Raw genomic sequence first — 26,834 nt, 5'->3', positions numbered from 1 at the left:
CTGAATTGTGTGAGTTTCTTGTTACATTTGCCTGTCATAAAAGAGGGTGAAAAAAATTAAGGGCGCTGGTGATATTATGCCTTTCTTCTTATGGTAACACTTCAAAAAAGCAGCACTGAAATAGAATGTCGTGACCTTGTCATAACCAATCACCAAACAATCCACTTTTTTGTGTTGCCAGCACAATAAATTGTTTTTATTTACGATTCTTAATGTAGGTACTTAAATATTTGTGATTAAAAGAGGTTATTTTAAGAGCAGAAGAGCGATGTTAAAATTAAGCCATTGACAAGTATTAAACATTTTATCCAAGTAGGGAAATAGAAAGGTGTGTATTCTCTTTCCATCAGTGGCACTTTTATATTTTGGTCATTTTAGCGGTAAATAATTAGTATTTACATACACACTACAATACATACTATCTTACAGAAACTAGTAAGAAAATACAAACACTGGTCATAATACTACGCCCACATAATCTAACATATATCTTTAAATAATGGAAGCAGAAGTGTAAGTGTCTTGCTCTCAAAATGTATATAAAATATGTATTTTTATATAATACTAGAAGAATGCAATTCATTATTTTTAAGAAAAGGGTAAAAAATTAAAGCAGCCGAAAAAATCACATTGCTAAGCTGAATAAGATGATAGATATGAAATGGAATAAAAAATATATGTAGAGGTATTCGATAATACAACCAAGGAAAATCTCAAATAAAAAAAAAGTACAAAATTTATAATAGATTAGACAAAATATTTTATATTTTGGTTTTATCTTCATTTTCGACATCTACCATTTACCCTTTTATTTTAAATAATATCACATAGTATCATGGACACACAAGATTGTGTCAAAACATCACAGAAAACCTTAAGTTATGGCGAATTATTGTACCGACCGAGGGAATATATTTCACCATTCAGACTGACGGCGGTTCAGCCATACAGTCTATGATGATATCTTCCAAGTTGGGAAACACGAGAACCTTTTCTAGTTCCTTGCACAATCTCTTCTCGATCCAATTAGTCACGTGGGCGAAGTCGATGACCCGGGAACCAAAGATTGGCTTTGCTTTAACTAATAACTGGGGATTTCCTCGAAACCTAAAAAAACACACAAAAATATATATTGAGAAATGTAAAAGTATAATACCTGAATATTTAAAAACAGGGTTATAATTATGGCCTACCCAAACCACAGGCGATCCGAGGGTGATGGAGGAATATTGATGGTGAAGCAGCCAATGAGGGCACAAAGTTCCACATTGAGTTTCAAGTCGGTGTTGGACACACCTTCCATAGCACGCTTTACATACTTGTATTCAGTCACCTAAAATTTTATATTTCAAACATTAACTATCAATCGACGGGAATTTCTTTTTTGGGCAACCTGGGATAGAAATTTCGATATTAATAAATACCCTAGAAGTTTATAACAACTATGAACACTGACATTATGATATAATCAAAACCTTTTTCACAAGAAAAAAACTGCGCTATTGAGAGCAATCATTTATTTATTTATTTTAAAACTTCAAGTACAAAGAATAAGTACATTGGCGGACTTATTGCTAAAAGCAATATCTTCCAGCCAACCAAAAAACAGACTAGTCAAAAAACAGAATGTAGTAGCAAAGCACTTCTGATAATGAAAGATACTTACATGTTGAAAATATTTACTGGCAGCTATTCTGTCCACCATTCTCAAAAACTTTTTGCCGGGAGTATTACCGAGGGTTGCAGATGGTGAGGCAATGCTTTCACTGAAAGCAATATTCATAATTACATATATTTATTTGATTATGTGAATGATTTCATTAAAAAAGCACTGATTTAAGTCAAATTTAGCATAATTATGGCATTTATTTCTGTGCAAGAGAAATAAATTATTTTATAATAATTTAGGGTTCTAGCAGGCTCTGTATATAGCCATTTTTCTCATATTTATTTTAAACTAACTGCAATGTGAAAACCAAATGCCAATTTTACTAAATACATTTACAAATAAGGAGCATATTAAATTGTGAAATTCTTTGAAAAATAATTGTTATAGAAAAAAAACACACATTTTCATTTCCATTAATTTGTGCAAAAAAGAACGTGGATGTAAAAAAGCACGTCCATGTAATTAAATTGGTTTTGATGTGATCAAAACTGATCAGTTTTGATAATTTAAAAACTAAACAAATCTTCACAACTTATTCAAATATAAATGTTAATTTATCTTTTCCAAAGCCTAAAGACTCTTCACCAAACTTCTGATTTTTGAGATTATATAAGGCATAAGGTGGTTCGATTTCATAACTAACATTGAAGTCCAAGAACGGACACAGTAGCCTCCTATAGTGAGAGTTTTGAGGGTGCAGCGGAGGACATGTGCTTAACCCAAGCTGCCTCTTCTTTACGCCTACGGGTCTCCGCCGTCCTGAAAGACTATCGATGATGATCTTTCAGCTTTATTCGGTGGAACTAAGGGATGTGGGATTGATGTGGAAGGATACAAGAGTGAAGGCTAGCGATAGGGTCTCCTGGAGGCATATGGTGATGACCACATGCTCCACATAGAAGCGGATGCAGAAAAGAAGAAGAAATAGAAAAAAAAGACTCATGGCCATTTTCATCCCTTTTCATCATCGTTAGTACGAGGAACTTACCTTGTGGATTTTGTAAACTTAGCTTGTGTGAAATGAGTGTCGTCATCAGAACTACTCTCAGCGGTATCTTCCAAATCAGAATAATACACGGCCATGGTATTTCTTCGGCTTGGCATATTCGGAGAATCACTTACTGAATCTGTCTCCATTTTTGTTAGTTGACAGTCTTCTGTGAACAAAATAACCAAAATAACTAGCTATTTACCCATGAAAAGTAATATGTGACGCTAAAAAATAGAAGTGGCTATCTCCATTCACTGTGATTTTTGATAATAATATTCAGTTTAGACATAGCCATCTCCTTTATTTCATTTCTGCTGAGCAAATAGTTTGAAAGCAATAGGAACTCACTAGTTATATTGATCGCTCAAAGGTAAAAAGTCAATTTACTCAGTTTCACTTACAATGGATATAGCCATGTTCTTTTCGCGTCGCATATGTTAATATTGAAATACAACATATAAGGCTTGCAAAAAAGAGAAGACGTAGAAGCTAATTATTGTACTAGTTTTTTTTTCTACTAATTTATCATGAAGACAAAGAATGTGCGAGTACAACGTCCATAGATCGATGACACATATGTGTGCCAAATTATTTTATCAGAAATCTAGAGCATTGACCATAGAATTAAATTTTCTATTTAATATATTGTGTAAGACCAACATTATGTTTACAGGATGTAAACTCAATAAAGAAATCGGATGATATATCCAGTGCAACATTCTGGAGTACATTAACTACATTCCGCCTTATAGACATCAAACAGATATAACGGCAATCACAATTTTGTTGAAAGTATAAAATTGAATAATTATGACAGATACGTGTTATTGCGAACCAATATGCTAACGACATCGATGTTTTTAACATAAACCTTTCAAATTTAAAAAGTAAATGTATTGATTCCGTTACGATACAAATATATTATGTTCATGACATTTATTTTATATTATATTTATTTAAACATGAGAAAAACATGGCATGACCGAATTCAACAAATATTTGAAGATGGACATGTCAAAAGCCAGAATAATCAGCGTTTATACGTGAGAAGATGTATTGATCAAAATAGTTAGCTAATGTTACTTACTCTTTTCCTTGAAGCTCATAAGGTTCAGTTTGGTGGTGAGCATCATGGTGGCGTGGCCGCTGTAGGAAACCTGCAGGTCCACCCACAGCCCCCAGGAGTCGAGCTTGGGGGCGGATGCTCCGTGCACCTGAGGAGTTTCATGGCCCAGGTCCAGGGCTGACACTAGCAGGGGCCCCATGAAGGACGGGAGCTGAGTTACAGAAAAGGGAAAAATCAAATCATTTAAAACACATATTTTATTTAGTTAACACACATTACATTAATTTAATTGGAGGTATACAAATGAGGGGGGTTAAAAGCAAAAATGCTACTGCTCATGACCACTGTTTTTGGGAAGACCAACAAAACCAGTAGCGAAAATACTTTATTTTATTTATTTATTTATTTTTGCACCACAACAGGCCAGGAGGCCCAATTACAGTGGTGAATTACATCACAGAACACCCAGGCTTGAGAAAAATCACATTTTTATTTTCCGTGTTCTCACCGGGAATCAAACCCGGAACCTTCCGTGCATGAGTCAAGCGTCTTGACCACTACACCACGGAAGCCGCCAAGTTTTTAAGTTCAATGTGAATTTTATTAGAAGCAATAGTAAACGTAAATTAAAAAACAATACTCAATGTAGGTAAAAAGCAATACTAAACGTAATTAAAAAGCAATTAAAAACTACATAAAAATATTGTTAATGCACAGGTGAGTTACTAAAATGTATGTAGAACAATAATAATTTTTGAGAGTTGTTGATTGAAAGATATTCAAAGCCAAAGGGTGACAGAGGATTAGTAATAGATCAAGATAGAAAATTGAGTTTCTTTCCAGGTGATATTATTTTGTCTTTTCAGAACAAAGCATCATAATTTAGCATTTACTATAAACGGAATTATCTTAATTAAACAATATTTTGTCCAAATCCTTGTGGACAAAGACTGAATTCCGTCTCCTGGAGAGTTATCATGATTGATTTATATTACAACACAGATGGAGAACATTAAAAGAAAAAGGGGAATATAAAAATCTAGGCATTTTAAGGTCTCATTATCTGTCATTGGCTGGTTTAAGTGACCATTTCACACACTCTCCCAATGTTTGAACATCCATATATATTTTATTCTTCATTAAACCTATATTGCTGTAGGTGAGATTGAGCAAATTATTTCACTTACTAGACAATATCTGAAAATATTCAACTTCTGAACCAGCCTATGATAGCTGGTAAGCCCTGTAAATGCCTAGACCATAGCTTTCTATCTTACCATCATTCTCTTTTCCCGAATCCTCTCCCTTTCACCTGCTAAACTCCGTATTTGATTCCACTTTCCATGCATTCTTTACCTCATCATTTAATGACAAAATTATCATGATTGATGAAAATCAAAAAAAAATATGTGTGCAGAAAGAAAATTGGACAAATAAGGAACTTCAGCCCAACGGGAAATTGGATACAATAATTTTTTTCTTGCGCGCTTTAAAAATTGGAGCATTAAATTGAACAGCAAAGTTTGAAAATGTACAAAAAAAATATTAAAAATATTTCAAGGAAAACAAACAACTTTGAACGACGCCACTAGTTCATATTAATCAACCAATACCAAGAATTTTGGAAGATTTCCGGTTTGGTTACCGTCAACGGACCAATGGGCAGAACTGATTGAGAATAAGCGGAAGAGAATCTCTGACGTCACGCGCGGAGTTATTTCAGAAATACAAAACTTTAAAAAATCATAGCGCTAATAACACGATATGTAAAAATAAAAATAAAAATGTTGGCTTAGTATAATAGTCTATTAACAAATAAAATAAATTAAAAAACCACTGAACTTCCTCATCACAGGGCGTACAAATGTCTAATAACACAATTTTCGAAAAAATAAAAAAAATTACAAAAAGGTTTTGATTTATCCTAATTTTTCTATTTTAAGACCATTTCCTAAAAGTCGTAAATAACTTGTGCTGGAAAAACGGGAATTAAGTTGTGGTAAACTGGGATTTGAACCTCGGACCTTTTATCTGTGAGTCCACAACACTACCACGGGACTACAAAACGGTTCAAAATGTTAATGTGTTAGTGCCTGTCGGAGAACCAAGTAGTCATACAAATTTCGTTCGTGTTAGTAGGCAAACCAGAATATTTTATTTGAAAAAGTTTGGTCTCCCATACTTAAGAAAAGCTATTTTAAATATTTTAATAGACCGTACTAACCTTTATACTAGACAGTTTTTTTTGTATTCTCTCTTGAACTTTGGTTACCCAGACAGGATTTCTGAAGGTGTCAAACGCAATCCTTGCCAGCATTGCATTCAGCCACATGAAGTCATCTCTTGATTGAGAACTCTCCGACTTTTGTTTTGACTAAAAAATAAAGGTACACACATAATTATAAATTATCTTGCCTTCACTGATCAAATGATCAAGGTACACAGCAATTGGAGTTCCAATGCAGTACCCCATGCACCACTGGGTGCAGCTAAGGAAATTATGATTATGATGATGATGATGGTGATTTATACATATTTACAACTAAAAGAAAATGGCTCTAAAATTGAAATATTTGGGTTAAAAAATATCATCAATCAGTGCATATCCAAGTTTTTGTGATTTATGCAGGTATTTTAATATTGTGGCAACTAGTTGTATACCATATCATTGTTAGTGCGTTCCTCACAATGCTCAAAGTCCCAGGTTCGATTCCTGGTAAGGTGGATGCGAAATATTGTTTTTAGAGGTGGTTCTCCATTGCAGTATTTAATTGTTCACGGACAGCACCTGAAGCATAAGACTGATCACCTTATATTCCCGTGCTAAAAAATTATCAAGATTCACCGCAATTGGAGTGCCAACGCAGTGCCTTATACACCACTGGGTGCGGATAGCGAAAAAGTGATGGCGAACTGTATTAGAAAATAGTAATCAAGTTGTGAGGTTCGAACCTCGGATCTCTGTTATGTAATAGAATTTGATTATCGTGGATAGGTTTGATTTAAAAAATAAATGTTATGTTTATTGTGAGATTAGAGTATTGTAAAAATTAGTATATAGTAAATGAAATAATTATAAATATTTGTTAATCTTCTTCGCAGTCTCAATCATGGGGATTAGTTTGCAGCAAACTGCATCCTGCATCTCGTTCTCCACGGCGTTCTATTCTCTGCAGCCCTCTTCCCCTCAAAATATGAGGTACAGTTTGAATCCTAGCACACTTGCTCTAACTTCTGTTGGGGGCACCCTCTGTGATTTGTCCCCTCAGCCATTCCCTTTATTATGTCATGCAGGAGACCCTCATGGCGCATAATGTGGCCGAACCGTTGGGCTCGCCTCACAATAATATTGACTAACTTAATGAAATAAATAAATAACGAGTTAAATACACAATTGATTTAATAATGGTGTATGCAGTTCAAATGCAAACTCTAAAATAATCTTTAAGATGATGCATCATAAAAAACTTACAAGACTTCAAATATGAGAACAATTCTTAATTTTATATTCCTTTGTCTTCTAATATAGTATAAAATAAAAGATAGGTTTAAATGGTGGATGAAATAAAATACATAAACGAAATACCAAAAAATAATTAGTGGATTGAATTTTAGTAGTAAGGAAATAAACCAACTTTAATTATAGCAAATATGGGGTGTGGAAAACGTTGGGAAGTAACAGGACTTGTGGAGGGGCGGGAATTGTAATCACGAGTGTAGAGATGGTTGCCCTGAAAAATTATTGATCATTTAACTTACTGAAAATAGTCCTACAAATAAAATTAATATGCTGTTTAGGTTCAATTTTTCTTATGTTTGACCATTTTTATGCTGGATTAATATTGTTAAAGATTCACACGCATACTTACGGTTACAAAATATTATCTCATATCTAACAGTTTTATTCATGTATTAGAAGAAAATGCAGTGGCAGAGAATTATGATGAATAGGTATTTGAACATTGTTTTTCTGTCACTCTCTCACAAATGCCTTTCTGGTACTGTGCGAAAAAGATAGCTGCACGTCGAACTGATAATGTCTAACTAAAACGGAAAAAATGACATTTTGTAGTCCCGTTTTCTGCACCCCAAAACTAAACCAATTTTACTGTTTTTTTTTGGGAAAAGTGTCAGACTGAAATTTTCTGTGTTGGTACCTTATGCATTTTTGGAGAATGTTATCATATTTGTATACTGTGCACCCGAATACGGCAGATAAAACTGGTCGCTTTTAAGGGTTTTGGATGGTCCTAGGTCCCATAGAAAACAATTTAAAAAATAAAAATAAAAACAATAGGGACCAGCTAATAGTAAATATATCTTTAGTGTGTGAAAAAATCACTGCTCTGGTGCCATAATCCAGGGAGAAAATACGCTTGTACGAAGAAAATTAAGATGGCGTGTTTTCTATAAACATTGGTAAGTAATCTTGATACAATTTTTAAATAATATTTGGTATACTGGTCATCATAGGTTTTAATGAACATTCATAGTGTTACGAGTCAGTTAAATAATGGTTTAATGGTTACTATCTGATTTCGACCGGTTAAATGCCACATTATTATTTGATTATTTCTTTCTTTCCCCAATTAATGAATATGCCATATGTGATTATTTCTTAAATGTTAATCACCATTCTTATATTTTATTTACATCGCATTGAATTAGGCAAAGATAATACACAAAGTATTAGGCATACAAACGACAAAACAAATTTACCTTAGGTCACCAGTAAATTAATATATTTTTATACTTTACATTTTACAATTTGGAAAATTGCTTAGATAAAACGTACAAATTATGACTAGAATTTGAATTTCGATTCAAATACCTACCGCTGACTGTCAGTTGACAAAATTGGTGTATTAAACACACAGCCATCAGTTATTGTTACATTTTTTTTTTGCACCACAACAGGCCAGGAGGCCTAATTACAGTGGTGAATTACATCACAGAGCACCCAGGCTTGAGAAAAACCACATTTTTTAAATTTTTGTGTTCTCACCGGGAATCGAACCCGGAACCTTCCGTGCGTGAGTCAAGCGTCTTGACCACTACACCACGGAGGCCGCCAACGAATAGTTAACAGTTCGTAACACTTACAGGAGATTTATGGATTGTTTATAAAACCAACCTTAGGTGTATTACATTTAATTTACTGCTAGGGTAATTTCATTGTAGTGAAATGAGAATTTTTCACATACTTGAAGTTATAGTTGAAAAGACATACAAAAAAGTCATCAGAAGTGTATAGGTATACTATTGAAAAATGAGCCCAGTATATGTATTATGTACTCTAAGATTATTACACAATCTTCTAGAAAACTAATATTGATTCTTTATATTCACTAAAGTCATAATCAAGTAAAAAAAAATCTGTAAATCAGTTGTCTTTAAATGCCAACGGAATAAATTTATTACCTCTAGGATATTCTTCATGTATACCCAAAAGTCAACATCTTGATCTGAATGAAATGCACCAGTCAAAGGCGATTCCAGATTTAGGCCTCCCTGAGTCCACAGTACCGAGGGCGAGTCAGATCTAAAAGTCTGAAAACAAGTTTGATCATATTATAAAAGAGTTTTATTAACATTAAAGCTATTAATGTATATAATTTTAAAAGCAATCCTACAATATCTTGGTTCCGTAGATTTCTTAAACCATCAGAAAACACTAAGATATTTTCATATCATTATATCTATTTTTATTTTCTTATATCGTCGGCATGCATTACCGCCAACCTACCAAATCAACTATTTCCAGGAGACAGTAAAAACTGTTTTTAAATCAAATCTAACACATTATTTACTCCGATCCGCGGTACTGTTCTTCTTCAGAAAGCTCGCCTACTATTGGTTCCACGCTCATCTTATGATTACGGAACATCCAACAATTTTATTTAGTATACATTCTAAAGTTTATCCATTACCTTAAGTTATTGAAATAAATTCTAATTAAAAAATACTGTACACATATATAAATATAAACAGTGCCTTATGAACACAAAAATAAGTTTAAACAAATTATTAGGCTTTAATTTTGCTGCAACAGAGGGAAAACATTTTTGAGAAGAGAATTTGTGAAAACAATAACAACGTAAATGTTAAAGTGTGTAAAGTGGCCACTTAAACCAGCTAATGACAGATCATAAGCCCTGTAAATGCCTAGACTTCCATATTCCCTTCTCAAAAATGTTTTGCCTCTCTGTAACAACAAATTTTAATCTATGTAACTTCCAAGGGAGGAAATCCAAACTGTAAAAAAAAATTTGGACATACTAAAAACATTGTTGATATTATTTGACAGTTAAAAACACCTTTTTTATAAAAAAATAAATAGTGAGGCGTCCTTATAATTTACTGGAATATTTCAATTTTGGTGGCCATTTTCAACGAGTTGCCAATAACTCACTATTAGAAAATTAAAATCAAGTTGAGGCGGAGTGAGATTCGAACCTCAAACCTCTGATCTGTGAGATCGCAGCACTAGCCACGGGACCACAATCCGATGAAAAATCTCAAAATCACCTGAAGAGTCAATTTTATTAACCCTAATTAGACATCTTTTTTTACAACAATACGGATTGTTCAATAATATTATGTTGATAAAAAAAGGTAAATAAATCATTATATTTCTCATATTTGTTGGAAGACTAACCTTTCTCTCCAGTCCTCCAACATTGACCTTGGAAATATCAGTTTCAGTATTTTTATTATCTGTAAGAGCATCCTGTTTATCTAAACTCTCAGCATCACCTTGATTAGATGGTCCCGCATCACATTCTCTTTCTTTTATTACATTAGCTTCGTGTATGGCAATTTGCAGTCTTCTGAACCTGTGAAAATATTTTTAAAAAATGTTAAAATATAATGAAGTTCAGTACAGCCTGAAATTTCATTTTTAAATCGTTCATGGTATGAAATAGAGGTCAGAATTCAGTGTCTCATTTAGGAAATGACGGCTAAAGCCATCAGCCCAAAATACATTACTTGTGAAAAGACACCTATAGCCTACGTGAAACTGAAGTTTATCTCTATAAAAAACAGTGCAATGAAAGTGACCCAGTATGTTGAACAAATAAAATTATTATTTAACAAAATGCATTTGTTCAATCTTGTGCTACACGAGGGAAAAAGAGAACTATAGTCTACATGAAACTGATGTAATCATATGACAGGAGGAGATATTGTGTCCCAATTAAAAACAAAGCGTAAGTTTTTTTTAAAGGAATAACTTAAATTAGAAGCTTGTCAGCAGGTGGGTAGAATCAAATAAAATTATTTTCAACAGGATACATTTGTTTAATATTGTGCTAGGTGAGCGAAAAAGACTGAAAGTTACGATATGTGTCCTTATGAATGGATCATATGAGAAAAAAGTGTAATTTAAAATAATTTTAGGGCGTGAATATGAGCCATTATTTTCTGAATTCTTTTTTAAATATCATTAAGTTATATCTGTACTTATTATACTGGTAAAATTTTGTATACAATGTTAATGGCATCAAAGTGGCGTTTATATGAATAAATAAATAAATATTAATTTTATAAGCACTTGCTTTGTTGACCGCAAACATTAAAATAAAAATAAAAAAAGCGTGTTTTTGACAACTTATATTTTTATTTCATTACCGACCGGTTTTGGAGCAACATGTGCTTCTTTATCGAGGTAAAATTCTCAATTATAAATTACCATTCAGCCTTTTCTCTTCCTGTTCGCCCAAAAATATATATTGTATTTTCACTATCGTCTGGAATCATGTCAAATTGTGCTTCTGTCTCGGATTTCTCAGACATATTTGGAACTGTTTCACCAAACTTCAACTAAAATAAATACATACATTAGTAGCATGGTAATAATGACATTAAAATAGTTAACAGAAGTAGATTTATTTTTTAAAATGCCTAGAATATTTCCTTCTCTAAAATGCTCTCCATCTCTGATGTAATATCTTGATAACTAGGGAGTGAAATCCAATTCTTGTCTACAAATAATAGGTTATTTTTTATATATATATTGATTTTAACTATGTGAAGTAACAAACACACAGATGGGTGTTCAAATATAGGCAGAATGGAGAAAAGTGATCACTTGAGCCAGACAATGACAGGTCCATAGACCTGTAAATGCCTAGAATTCCACATTGTCTTCTCAAAAATGATTCCGCATCTCTGTTATAATATCAATATTCCTAAGGGGGTAAAATCCATAACTTTTGGACATACTTAAAACACGGTTGAAAATAGAGTTTATTTGCATAAATATTTACTTACATCTTTTATGGGAACAAAGGCTTTATCACTTTTGACACTAAATTTGTCAGCTTCATCATCAGAAGTAGAAGCAGTATCCTAAGAAGAGACAAAAACGGATTGAAAAAAAGATATTGATAAGGCAATCAAGTGTAGATTAAGATAATCATCTAAATAATTACATTGAAATACTGATGACTAAATTTTATTACCATTTATTCAATATTTTTAATTAACAAAAAAAATTATGCCTATTTTTATAGTGATAATACTTTTTTTATTATTTAAACTGTAAATGTTTACTTTTGGATATTTTTAAAAATAAAAGGACGCTGTAAAAAATATACTTTAACCAGTGTCATTTTTATCATAATTATATATACTTTTATAGAAAAAAATTATAGATTTATGATTTAATAAAACGTAACCCACATAATCACAATATTCTGCATTATCATCATCATATTCGTTAGGGTCAAACTCTAGGAGAATAGTGTCAATTTCTGAATTTCTTTTCTTCTTCTTTTTTGGTTTGAATCGGTTCTTAGCTAAAAAAAAAAAACAATTAACATAATTTTGTTTTTATAGGATTTGCCCAACAAGAGTGTTTAAGCAGGAAAAAAAAATTGTTGCTTATAAAATAAGTACCTCAAGTCCATAATAATGTTGTTTATTTATGAAAACAAGTTATCATCACGGCAACCTTTTCAAGTGGGCAGTTACATACACACCCACGCTGCGCTATCAGTAAACTAACGTTCATTGGTAAAAACAAAGACACAACTTAAAATTCAGCTAAGTGTGCCATCTAATTTTAAAGGTTTTCAGAAAAGCTGTGGTCTCGGACTTTGAGGAAGGTCTGAGATTCTAACACCACAACTTGTTTCCCATTTTATTTACGACTAAAAGAAAATGGTCCCAAAATTGAAATATTTGGGTAAATCATAAGAACGCAAATTTTCATTTAAAAATAATAATAATAATAATAACACTGGCATAATGATAATTGTGCCACTATTGTTTCTTGAATTTGAATAAAAAATTACAGAATAACAATTACATGCCACATATATATTTTTTTAATGCCACATATATATTTTTTAGAATTATACCGTTAATTGTGTGGATAGAAAACGTATTCAAGAACATTTTTGCATACTTAAATCTAAAATGTCAATTTTGGACTTGTGTCAGTATTATTTCTCAGGTGATATTTGAGAATGTTCAAACGCAATAACGATTTTATTGTCCTTTCAATGAGTTATTCCTTTGTAAAATAAGTAATTTTATGTAAATCTCTCAACTTTTCTTTATTCTTGGATGCTTGCATAACATAACATATTCCAATACATTATATGCAGCAAAATGCTGGATATTCAACGAATGAAGTGAACAAACCTTTTGTGATTATGTCCTGAGACATTACTTTTATTCTGCTAGGCGAAGACTGCACACTGGATGGTTGGGTGACATTACTAAAAAGAAATTAAATTTTATTGCATACGGAGATCTTCATTTTCTGTAGTTCTATTTTTGTAGGGTGGACAAAAGCTACATATTTGTATGAAGTTACATAAATAGGCTAGTTATAATTTTTCTTGTGGCTTTTCTGACATTTAAATGCAGTGAACCATATACCGCCATTTAATCATATTGAAGAAAAAGTGGATTTTGTCAAATTTACCTACCATTATTATTATTTAATCGCAAAAGAGCTCAAAAAAAAAAAACTTAAATATTACCTGATTTCGGGTTGATTTTCTCTTGAACTCAAATCAGCTTTTAAATTTAATTCTTCATTAACTTGTAAATTAGTATTAACATTTGAATCTTCTACTTCATGTACATCTTCTTTGGCATTGGAATTTTCTTGGAGATTCTCGTCAGTTTTTACAGATAAAGAACCAGGCTTAGGTTCATTCGCGTTGTTCATTGTGACCGATGCATCAGAAGTTTGAACATTTGGATTAAGTAAGTCAAAATGTGATTGGATATCACAATGCTTGTCTTTTAATTTCAAAGAAATAGGATACTTTTTACTAAAATGCCTGTGAAAGAAAAAAATACATGCTAAAACAAAATTATGGCGAGATAATGCCCGGGTCGGGATGTGAATCCAGTTAAGTCCAAAACTGACATTTTGAAATATAGCAAAAACAAATTTTCGTAAAATTATAATTATGTTAATTCATAAGCAACAAATAACTTATCTTACGGACTTTGAATTGTGTGTCTAACATGCTGGCTCATTAATATATTTCATTACATTTTTGACGATTTGACTTGATAATGACAATTTGGATTTAACTGGATTCACACCCCGACCCCGCAATTTTTATTTATAAAATCATCATTCCCCTTTCCGCACCCAGTGGTGCATGGGGCATTTAAAACCAAATGCAATGTATTTCAATAATCTGTTACATAAAAGTAAGGTAAAAATTAGAATCAGCTTTTTTTCAATCAGGAAAAAAATCTATTTGATGTGACGACTCATTTCAAATGTCATCAAGTGCTTTGAGTTTCATATATCTCAATTGAGAATTTAATGAAATTAATAAGGCTAGATTAAGTTTCTAGTTTAAACTGTATACTGACTTTTGACTAGCCAAAACATGTTAAAAACACATGTACTTCCAGATGGAAATTTTTGTTTAATTGAATGCTTTTAATGTATAAGCCACCATTTTTTAAATAAGAATAGAACCTAAATATTTGTGATGAAATTTCAGTTATGAGAGCTTTATACTGACCTTTTTCTTACGATACCCGTGGGCAATAATTGCACAGTGGCTCCAGTTAGATTATACGTTTTGTGCATGTAAAAGGAAACTTTGAGTTCCTTTTCATCCCAAAGCGCCCTCTTGGGTATTTTGTTATTAGTATATGACATTCTTAGTTCACTGCCTAAAATAACGAAGAATTTATAAAAGAATTTCAGGTTTTGACAAATAAAGTTGAGCAATAAACGAGATGCTCGAATTCAAGGCTAGTCACACACTACTGGAGAAAACCAGATTCAACTTAAACCCACGGAAGCATTTTCTGAGCAATAGGGTTGTTGATGGCTGGAATAAGCTGCCACAAGAGCTGGTCTCAATAACTAAAAAAAACCGAGTAGATTTTTTTTGGAAAAGTTAAAATACGCCAACAACTAACTTTGGTTAAAATAATAATAAATTGAGTTGTGAAGCAATGGGATAGTCTTCGCGGGGAAATTATGCACGCTCGATAAATGCATTGAAAAAACCGACTGGACAAACGCATACATTTTTGAGACATTGCGTTTTGAGAGAAACTGAGGACCGTTTTCACAAAGCGAAATATCTACAAAAAGTAAAATTTTCAGGAGAAGGGTTATTTACGATAAACAAATAACTACTACAATTTTAACAAAAAGACTGTTTTATAGAGATTCTACATCCTAACTCATATACTGGAAATCAATAATATATAATAAGTGGAACTATTCATTTAAAAATCCAAACTTATATAGGCATGCACAGAAAAGTTGATTTGTGTTATAACACATAACAATATAACATGTCAGTTTACTTTTGCGTGAAATCATTTTTTTTTAGAAAAAAAAATATTTGCATTCTTATGATTTACCCAAATATTTCATTTTGAGGGCCATTTTTAACGAGTTGTAAATAACTCACTATTATAAAATGGAATCGAGTTAGGGTAGAGTGAGATTCGAACCACGGACCTTCGGTCCGTGAGTCCGAGACACTAGCCACAGGACCACAACCCGATTAAATGTTTATTGTATTTTATGTTCCTACATATACCTATGTTTAGGTATGTTGTTTCTGAAATATTTTCATATTATTACACAATTAAATGATAATCCAATCCTTGCTGCATCTTCGCACATATGTATATTATTTTACAAAAAAATTATTTCACCACTCGAAAGATCTCATATGAAGAATTTATAGAGATTCCGACAAAAAACACATTTTGGTTTTTTATAGATATTTTACTTTATAAAAACGGTCCTCAATTGACTTGACGAACTGTAGCGCCATTTATTACGCTAATTTATATGTTCTATATTTAAATCTAAGGGCATTAGAAAGCTGCTAGTGCATGAAATAATATTTTTAAAAATCAGAAGAGTGGGTAGATGTGCCACCCTTAAGTACCACCAATCAAAAAACTTTTGCCTCTTTGAGGCATTTGAAATAATAATAGTATTCCCTAATATTATTATTACTACTATTTTACTTTCATTATAAAAAACACTTTCTATTGTTTAATATATTTTTTTAAAACAGGTTGTAGTCCCATAGTACTCGTAGTATCGCAGATGCATAGTTCAGAGGTCCGACGTTCGAACCCCGCTCTAATACAATATGATTTCCATTTTCTAGCATTGGGTTATTTATGGCTAGTTTAAAAGTTGAAAATGCCCCCAAAATTTTAATATTTGGGTAAATCAATGAAATGAAACTTAAAAATCAAGTAATAATAATATTTACTAAAATGGTATACATTTTTCATTATAATTATTGCAAGAACAAAATATTTAAAAAAGTAAATACATACCTTCAAGTTTGAGAAATACTGTTTCAGTGAGGGAAACGTGATAATAGATGGGATCGTACACCCCTAATGTGTAAATGTTGACCCAACCCTAAAAACAAATAAATTAAAATTAATAACAATGAACTCTACTCATGTAATCTAAATTAAAAAATTGAAAAAAATGTATATGTATGAGTTTTTTTGTATGTTCGTTGATTGTCCATTGCGGAAAGTCCTCCAAAACGATGTTTAGACAGGACATTCTAGGTCAACGGTGATATTTTCGGCACAAACTTTTCTCGGCCTTCTTCAGTACAGAATCAAACTGTTTAAAGATAAGTCGTAGTGACTCAAAATTTAGACAAAACATTAAAAATAGCATAATTTATCAAGCACGCTGTGTTTAAACTTATCTCGTGTTCTTTGGTATAAAGCAAGCTTATTAATGATAAATCTTAGATACAACTTTTAAAATTTGGACACAATGTTTTGCATGCCATTTCTAGATCTACCATATTTTTTCTAAGCCAAATTTTCTTGGACTTCTTTGGTATAAAATAAAATCCACTAATGGCAAGTCATAGCGACGTGGAATTACAAAATTTACCATTGTTCTAACATGAAATTACATAGCAAGGTATGCAAAATTAAAATGACGGGACCATATTTTTTTGTAACCAAGGAAAATTGATTTTAACACGATTCAGAGCACATCAGTGTAAAAATTTAGTATCATATAAAACAAAACATTGATTCATAAATTTGTAGCATCATGGTCAATATTTTAATTCAATTTACCTCATATTTTTTCAACGGCTCATGTTCCATAATTTGTGGAACTTTAGAGATAGACACTTTTTGATATTCTTTCAACTTCATAATATCATAGCTGAGAACATCCTTGTACCCCAAAAATTCTAAAAGCATACTGTACGCTTTGTTGATTATAAATGTGAACCATATGCCTATGAAAAATCCATTTGTCATCAACCATGACGGGAATAATGTGGTAGAGAAGAAAACTAGCGATGTCCAACATACGATAGACGCGGAGAAGAAAGACTGGGTCTTGGGAATAATTAGCTTTAATTCTTCTTTTGCGGATGAGTGGATTGATGATTTGGTATTTAATGTTGAAGATGAATGTGGTTCCTTTTTAAGCAATTCAAAATCCTCCAGGGCGTCTACTCCGGATTCTATTTCATCTGGATCCGGGTTTTCATCCATTTTTTCATCGGGAATTACTGGGTCTGGTGGTCTCTTCTTTGGTGATTCTGTAAATTTAATACAATATGCAACAAAATTAACGAGCATGGAGCAGCTTTAGAAAAAATATTTTAGAACATAAGTGTTGACTAGAGAAGACGATATATGCATAAAATTCTGTAAAAGCGGTAGATGCAAATATAAAAATTAAAAAACCTTGACAATTTTTTTTGTTTATGAAGTTTTTCCCCTTTACATATTTTTAATTGATTTATTATTAAAGTAATAACCTTTTCATTTCAGCTATTAAAAAAAAAGCACTTCCACTTATTACATAGACCAATTAGCCTTCTCACCCCTGTGATGGGCATCTTCAGACTAGTTAATATTATACAAAACAAAATATTATATTAAATAAGTACAGTTTGAACCGGGTTGCGGTCTCACGGATCAAAGGTCCGAGGTTCAAATCCCACTCTACCACAACCCTATTCCTTCATAATAATCCATTTTACCACCAGAAGTTATTTACAACTTTTAGGGAATGGTCTGAAAATTTAAATAATTTAAGTAGAACTCAAATACAACTTTTTTTTTTAAATAATAAAAGTACATGGGTAATAAAAATAAAAAAAAACAATACAAGCATTACTATAATACAAAAAAGAACTTCATAGAATACATACTTCATATTTTATAAATAAATAATAATTAGCATTGGTAACATAGCAGCATTCAAAAGGGCCACAAGAGATGTTAAATTTGTGTAATGAATAAGTAAACACCACTGTATGGCACTGAACTGAAAATACAAGTATTGTGCATAAAGTTTCAGTTGTTCTTAGTTTTATTTCCATAAATGTACATGTATGTAATTATAGGATGGTACATAAAGTATAAGATTGATCATATGTATTATCTTCATTTAATCGACGAGTCATTCTCGACGCTCGTTACCATGCATTATGGTATATTATTAGGTAGTTTATAAGGCCAGTGGAAATATTCATAATAGATTGATAAAAAATATAAAAGTTAAAATTAAATTCTGCATAATTTAAGATTTTTTTTTAAAGAAATACTTGTGTTCTTATGATTTACCCGAATATTACAATTTTGAAGGCCATTTTCAATGAGTTGTAAATAACTCACTATTAGAAAATGGAAATCAGGTCGGGGTAGAGTGGGGTTCGAACACTAGCCAGGGTCGATCAAAGTTATAAGACTACTTTCTCTACAAACCTTTATTTCTATCTTCTTCAGTGGGGGTAACATTAAAATTACTGTCAGAAGAAGTTGTATTGGCCATATCACTATCTGCCATGGTACTACTGTGAGAGATAATTGGTGGGGACAGGTCAGATAAGTTGTGAATACTGCTGGCAAGAGAAGACACCTGAAAAGAGAAAATATAATGACTGCAAAATCGCACAATACTTAAACTGTTTTTGATTAATTTCTATGACATTTATGCATAGCCATCTTGCAATTGAAATTTCAATACCTGAATGTTAAATTGATTTGTTTCAGAAATATAAAGAAAGAAGAAGTCAATACATTAATATAATTATAATTTGTTATAGGCAGGCAGCCGTTGTGCGCCTATATCTCGTGCACTGCTTTCTGTCTACGTTCTTCTTCCTTCAAAAAAGCATCCAAACAGTTTTTGGATTGGCTGACCGAAACGGAATGAACAACCAGGCTTCGCAATATATTCCAGTCTGAAACCACCCTGGTGGAAAGGAAGTTTTTCTTTGGACTAATGTGGGATTGGGGACGATAGAGACTCCAGTTATAACCCCGTAAATTGGTGTTGGGATTTAATTGATACATCTTGGGGCAGTGATATACAATAAAAGCATCCACCCCTTTCCCGAAACTGTTCATAAATACTTGAGTCTTTCTTCAGGGGCAGTGATAGTAATCATTTAATATCTTGCAAGTTTCTATAGAATTCCCTCTCGTCCGTCGTAATGCTATTATTATTATGCAGTCGGAATAATCAGCGCATCTGCATAATAAGATTGCATGAATGTAGAAGAAGAGGTCTGAATGCAAAGACAGCGATCATTCTATCCTCTCTGCCTACCTCTACGGAGAAACGGCATTTTGGTTTGTTTGTTTGCAATACATATCTGTTACAGAAATCACTACAAAACAACTTATGTATCATTAGTCTATATTGCTTACATATAGGTATAGATAGATTACAAAATTTTTAATGAGATTTTTCTAAAGCCTAGTTGTTTGTGCAATAATTCATCACTGCAAATGGGCTTCTTGGCCTATTGTGATGCAAATAAAGTAACAAATCATTATTACTTGTTTGTATTATAATATATAGAGTTTGTAGTTAGAGAGAATGTAATCAATGAATACATTTTATCAAAATGGACTTATCTTAACTAAAAGACTAATCACTTCAATTTTATTTACTACGTTATCTTACACAAACTTATACTGTTTTTGTTACCTAAACAAATGTTAAAAATGATAATTAACAGGGTAAATGAATATAATAATGCATTTATAGCAATATGAAATGGCAAAGTAATTTTTCAGACCTGATTTTCTGTACTAGTGCAGCTGTTTGGTTCGATGTCTTGTTGAATGGAATTATCTTCAGAATCAGATAAATTTTCACAACTCTCACGCTTCTCTTTGATATCACCTGAAAAGAAGTTTAAATAATTAGCTCCATCAATTTAAAAATAAAATATGAATATTATAATTAAATACCATAAATAAATAAAAAAGTTTTCAAATTAATTTGTATTTTTTGACGATAACATTCAGGAGGGAAATTTTTATGTCATTGTAAGCTACGTACATATTGTACATACAGAAATAGTGGAAATAAGAATTAGGTTAAACATGTATTTAAATGTGCAGATTTAATATTGTAATCTTGATTAAAGCAGTTTTGTTCAGCAATTTTTGTTTAGTGTTATGCACTTGAATATGAAGGGCTCAACATGTATCGAGTTCAGTAAAATAGATTAGCTGATACGAACTCTGACAAATGCAAAATTTAATAAAAAACTAAATGAACTTATTGTCGTAATATTAAGTTACAGTATGCTATTATTTCAATATTAATGGATGGAAGAGAGGAATACAAAATAGGGCCAGAAAAGGATTTTAGTAGAGAGTTGTCTAAACTAAAGCTAGAATGACCCTACTTAGTAGGTCATGTAGCAGAATGAAGGACACTTGACCACTTAAAATTTAAGAAATCTCAGGAGACTTATCACATCCTTTGGCATCATAAACTAAAGAAAAACAGCGGAGAGAGACCGGGGCTTGAGATGATGATTTCTGAACAAGGCCAGGACTCTTAATGGGTCATAGGAAAAGAGATACATTTTCCACTGAAAGATGACGATGTAAATTAAATCAAAAATGAATCACGTGTGATATGTATAAAATATAAATACCGTCGGCTGATCTTGAAGATTTGATGTCTTCAACTGTCTTAGCTATTTTATCTTTGAAATCACTAAACAGTTTCCATCGGTCGCTTAAATCTTTTTCTTTATTTTCCTTTAGCACTTCCGCATCACTGTGCGCTTCGGAACTGTCCGATCGTTTATTAAATTTACTAAAGTATTCTTTTATAGGAGAACCGCTAATTTCACTGGATAAATCTGACGGTTTTTTTTCAAGAATGTCTTCGGTTTTCGATTCATCGTCAGTTTTATCAGATTTAAATGCTTTAAAATATTTATCCAGAATAGAAGGACCAGCTTTCTCAGCCCTTTTTGGTTTGGGAGAAAAGTCAGAGGTGTCTATGTTGATAGATTTTTCTGTATCAGACGAGTACACTTCTTCAAGTTCCTCTTGATTTACAGTATATCTTATAGATGGAAAGGATATTCCCGATTTGGCTGAAATTTATTACAAAATAATTGTAATTTATAAACTCAAAGTAATAAGCAAAACAACAAAAATGGAAACAAAAAGCTTTTTTAACATTGATCTTGCTTATAAATGCAAATTTGATTTAAAAAATGCGTTATTACTTTCAAAACTACCTTTTTTTGTTATAGGATATAATTAAATGATGTAAAACATAGCACAAATTTATGTCTCAATTTGTTGCAACTGAGAGGGAAAACATTTTGAGAAGGAATATGGAAGTGTAGGCATTTACAGGACTTATGACCTGTCAGATAAAGGTTTCAGCTCTTTTGAAGAGTTGAGGAAATGTGGATGTTTAAATATGGGCAGACTGGTGAATGTTACACAGTGTGTAAAGTAGCCACTTAAACCAGCTAATGACAGGTCATAAGCCCTGTAAATGCCTAGACTTCCATATTCCCCTCTAAAAATGTTTTCCCCATTTGTTGCAAAAAATTTAGTTCAAAATAACTCCCTAGGGAGGATATCCAGCCTGTCTACAAACATTTGGACATATTCAAAACATTGTTGTTGCACAAATCATGACTTACTATTTGGCGCTAGGTATTAGAATTCTATAATAAATTAATTAATATTGAATTTTCAAAAATAAAAACATGTATTAGTTCTACAATATTTGAAACAAAACATCAAGCTTAATAATGTTTTCCTAAGACGAAATGCACAACTATTTATATAATAAAAAGTTTCGTAACAAATTTTGTTTAAACATTCTAGCTTGTTAGTGAAAATTCTTGATGTAATTTTTATATAAATAATCAAATAAAACAAATTTTGTTTCAAATATTGTAGAATAATTCTCCTATGTTTTTATTTGGATTATCCATAAAACAATTCGAATAGGCGGAGACGGATTATCCATTGCTGGTAGTCATATTTCAAACACTGACTAAACAAAAATGGTATGTACCACAATTCCACATAAGATTTAAATAAGATATAAAAAAATAAAGATTAAACAAACTATGTTTTTAAAAGCATCAATATTTAAATGAAGGGTACAAAAACATCAACTCTTATCAATCCCTGGCATTGGCGATAAATCCCACGGGGCCAAACTGCCTCAAAGTTTTCCAAAAAGTTTTAATATATTTATTTTGTAACATTGATAATTTTGAGGTAACGCTCAGAGTTACTTTGTAAGCTTACTATTTCATCTCAATTCGCCAAAACGCAATGGGTATGATACAAAAGATAAAATATAAACTACAGTACAATTTTGTTAGAAAGTTGTTGGGGATTTTTCACACATTCTACAGAAATAGGCTGAGATAGGAAGGGTTAAATTTATTGCTTATAATTCAATCAAACAAAACAGTATGTTAATATTTCAAAGTATGAAGTTCATACCAGTTTTGGGTTAAAATAAAATTAAAGTGGTTTATACAAATTTATAAACAAATAAGTGTAAAATATTCCATTTAGTAGGTAGGTTATGGAGAGCAAAAAATTAACTTAAATAAAATATCAGTTCCTTTGTCAAGACACATGAATAACATACATATTGACAAAGAAAGAGTTGCGTTCCAAAACCTACTGGCATATTATTTTGAAAGAAGAATGAACATAATATTAAGACAGGTTGTGATGCCATGGATAGCGTCGCAGACTCCGGATCAAGTATTATGTATTTATATAGCATGATTAAATAAAAATACTAAAATTCAATGTACACTTACGAATTAAATAAAATAAAAATATAGTAATTTTCAATAAAAAATAATTACATAAATTTTATTGTTTAACATAGAAAATCACTATGCCATTACAATGATGACAACAGTCAGCGGAATATTAATAATATTATGAACTCATTATCTATATATTCTGAATAAAATTATTAATTAAATTCTAAATATTTACAGAATGTGTAATGGGCTGATACGCTGATAGCACATTTCAGTTTGTACTTAAAACAATTCCTGATATGAAATAATTAACAAAAGAAGGGCTAGTTGCATCAATATAAGTTTGGTTTGATTTAATATCAGTTAATGTAATAGCAAAAAAATACAATCGTCGGATAAATTTTTACAAAGGTTTAAAAAACACATAATTTGAATTACCTAAAAACGAGACGCACCCTATGGGACAAACGTTATGTATTATGTTAACACGGGCACAGCCTAAAAAGCCATAATAAGTAAGTAAATTTGTATATAAATGTAATGTTTAATTAATAAATAAATAATAACAATAACACAACTTTGTTTATAACCGCTTTTTATTTTGCTTCTTCTAACCGGTTTCAAAGCCACACGAGCGTCTTTATCAAGTGATAATTTAATAATGTATATTATTCTATTTTATTATAACAGTGTCTACTAGTTGTTTTATTCAACAAAACTGTTGTATTATTATTATTTTAGTGAATAACCACAAATTTAGTGATTCAAATATAAATTTTACCCCCACCACTCGAGGTACACTGCTAGCCGCATGTTTCGTAAACTACGGGCCATTACATCGATAGCTGCGACGCGCGCAAAATATTGAACACAATAAAACGGCCTTTTTTAGGGCCTTACAAATATGGATATATTTAAAAAGTATTCCATTGGCTATATTGCCCGAGGTATCGCTGAGGCCAAGCCCGCAAGCAAACCATTTGTCTTTATTGAGGGCCTAGCACTCAGCTAACAAACACTGGGGTTTCTAGCTATCATATCTGTCTATTTGTTTATAATTTACCACTCGTCGACTTTTCTACGTCTACCGGTTTCGAGATGTACCAGTCTTTTCATCAGGACACCAATTAAACCAACATGCAAAACCTGAAGATATGAACCATAGTTGTTATACAAAAGAGACGGGTACTTCTCAAAACCGGTATACATAGCAAAGTCGGTAAGTGGTTATATACAAATATCTAATAACATTTAGTAAAATGTTTGCCCACAAAGTTAATGCTTTAAATATTATTGATATATTATTATTATTATCTAACTTAAACTAAATTAAGCGGCCTCCGTGGTGTAGTGGTCAAGACTCTTGACTCACGCATGGAAGGTTCCGGGTTCGATTCCCGGTGAGAACACAAAAATTAAAATGTGATTTTTCTCAAGCCTGGATAATCTGTGGTGTAATTCACCACTCTAATTGGGCCTCTTGGCCTGTTGTGGTGCAATAAATAAATAAATAAAATAAACTTTTTTCAATATTAATGGCCCTTCCTTAGTTTTATGTGTCTTTATTTTGAGCACAAGTTAAACACTAATTGTTGAAGAATATTCATAAATAATAATATCTAAACGGGTTTTGATCAGCAAGCCATTCTTTGATACAAGATGATTCTACCATGCGAAAAAATACTTATTTTGTTTTGTTTTTCTATTGTATTGAATTTGGACAAAAATAAGCTGTAAAACACCCTAGAGGTAATTTCTGACAAAAAAAACAATCGATGGTTTCAGGTTCGATTCCTAAAATTCGTTAAATCACAATAACCAAATGTGTTTTTTTTTCAAGACTAGGTGTTCTGTGCTTCTATTCAACACTGAAAAGGATATTTTGGTTTGTTTTGTCGTGAAAAAAATAGGACACAGAAATGTGATTAAAAAATATGGCAAAAGATGAAGAACACATTGAGTTTTTCTGGGTTATTGGGCAACGAGTCATTTGGTTTTTTTGCTGAAGTTTCAGATAATGATAACTGTGACATGGTACAAAACCTGAATACAAAAGGTTACACAAATTACATCAGCTCTGATGATGGACAAAGGACAATGGACAAAGTTGACAAAGAGTGCGAATGACACAGGGCACAATAACACACAAAATTTAAGCACATACAAAATTAAAACAATTAAATTGAGTGGTTAAATAGCTATTGTATAAATTTGCTATTATATAAAGTATAAAGCTATTGTATAGGGCCGATTGATCTAATACAAATAAAATTATAATATTGTATTTCAAACAATCAAAATACAGAAAGGCATAATCATTACTTACTCTGGTTAAAAGCATTTAGAATAGAAAAATAAAAGAATAATTTTACTACCTTAACGTTAACTTGGTCATCTTGCATATTGTGACTTATTAAATTATTGGAAAAAATTTAAATTATAATCCCACAAAGCTCCAGATCCCTGTGATAGCAATGTGAAATCACTGTTAACATGATAACATGACTGTTAATTAATATATAATTACACCATTATTATTTTCAACATAACTATAAGTATGCACTTAACATTAGCGACAAAATCAGACAGTACTAGAAATAAATAAAAGCCTATCCATTACCCAATGTAATAAAGTAAAATCATAAGGTTTCCATCATAATATTCTAAATACTGTTAAATTAAAATTACAATCTTGCGTCTAGCTCATCTAGCTTGCTTGGTCTAGCTTTTTTGGCATTTGGCAATCATAATTTCAAATAAGGAACAACAGTATAATACTTGTAAATAAATTAGAGTACCTAATTAATTTTTAAAGTTTTAGTACTTAATATCTATAAATAATTGTTTGCAAAGTAATAAAATACTGCATCGTTTTCTGAAAAGTAAATTGTGTTCACATTGTGTCATTATAAGACGCAGATAGAAGTGTAGCGTGCAAATAGGGTGCACGAAAATACATATTTATAGAAATTAGATGAAAAAAAAAACAAAACATAAGCAAAACAAATAAATATATTTGACATAACATTAATTTGATATGATAAGAAACATTTAAAGAAAACTTACGAGATTTTGATTGATCCATGATCCATACGTTTGATAACTAATTCACCGTAAAAAATCAATTCGGCCTCAATCACTAATACATTTCTGATTAATAATCTTGATGAAAAGTGCAAATCACAAAGGCTTTATTTTTTAGAAATAAAGACTCGCGGGCTTTGATTTCACGTGTTGATGAATGTGTGAAAGTAGTGATTCAAAATATAACATTTTGAGTCCACCGCAATAAATATTATTGTAATATTATCTTATATTATCAATATTTGCAATCACAGCGAATCATATGTCAAATGTTTTGACACAGAACTAAAAAATCAAATCTAGGTACCTGCGCACAAATAAATCGGTAGATATAAATGCACACAAAAGTAGATCCGTTGGAATACAAAATATGCAGCATAAGTGCTGTTTTTGTTTGATTATAATGATTTTATTTTGCAATATTTTACATTCACTCATCGGCTTTTTTTAATGTTGCCACGTTGATGAATGGAATTGTGGATT

General features: G+C 31.6%; 1 protein-coding gene across 1 annotated transcript; it reads right to left on the bottom strand.

Moving 5' to 3' along the window:
- On the bottom strand, positions 1–26,821 carry LOC148283146 (uncharacterized). The gene is made up of 21 exons (XM_088223973.1): positions 26,334–26,821; positions 21,156–21,605; positions 20,283–20,389; positions 18,961–19,114; positions 17,311–17,786; positions 16,534–16,621; positions 14,733–14,886; positions 13,722–14,027; positions 13,378–13,454; positions 12,412–12,527; positions 12,001–12,078; positions 11,420–11,550; positions 10,385–10,562; positions 9,148–9,276; positions 5,951–6,100; positions 3,748–3,937; positions 2,658–2,826; positions 1,667–1,766; positions 1,194–1,333; positions 903–1,107; positions 1–115 (listed from the first exon to the last, which is right to left on the bottom strand). The coding sequence occupies exons 1-20, from the start codon at positions 26,350–26,352 to the stop codon at positions 924–926; spliced, it is 3,396 nt and encodes a 1,131-aa protein (XP_088080099.1). The 5' UTR covers positions 26,353–26,821; the 3' UTR covers positions 1–115; positions 903–923.
- Between the last annotated feature and the right edge of the window lie 13 nt (positions 26,822–26,834).

The sequence above is a fragment of the Micrasema longulum genome, unplaced genomic scaffold, assembly GCF_059751315.1.
Source record: "Micrasema longulum isolate JH-2025_06_02 unplaced genomic scaffold, ASM5975131v1 h1tg000260l, whole genome shotgun sequence".
NCBI lineage: Eukaryota > Metazoa > Arthropoda > Insecta > Trichoptera > Brachycentridae > Micrasema > Micrasema longulum.
This window is presented reverse-complemented; position numbering and strand designations above follow the sequence as displayed.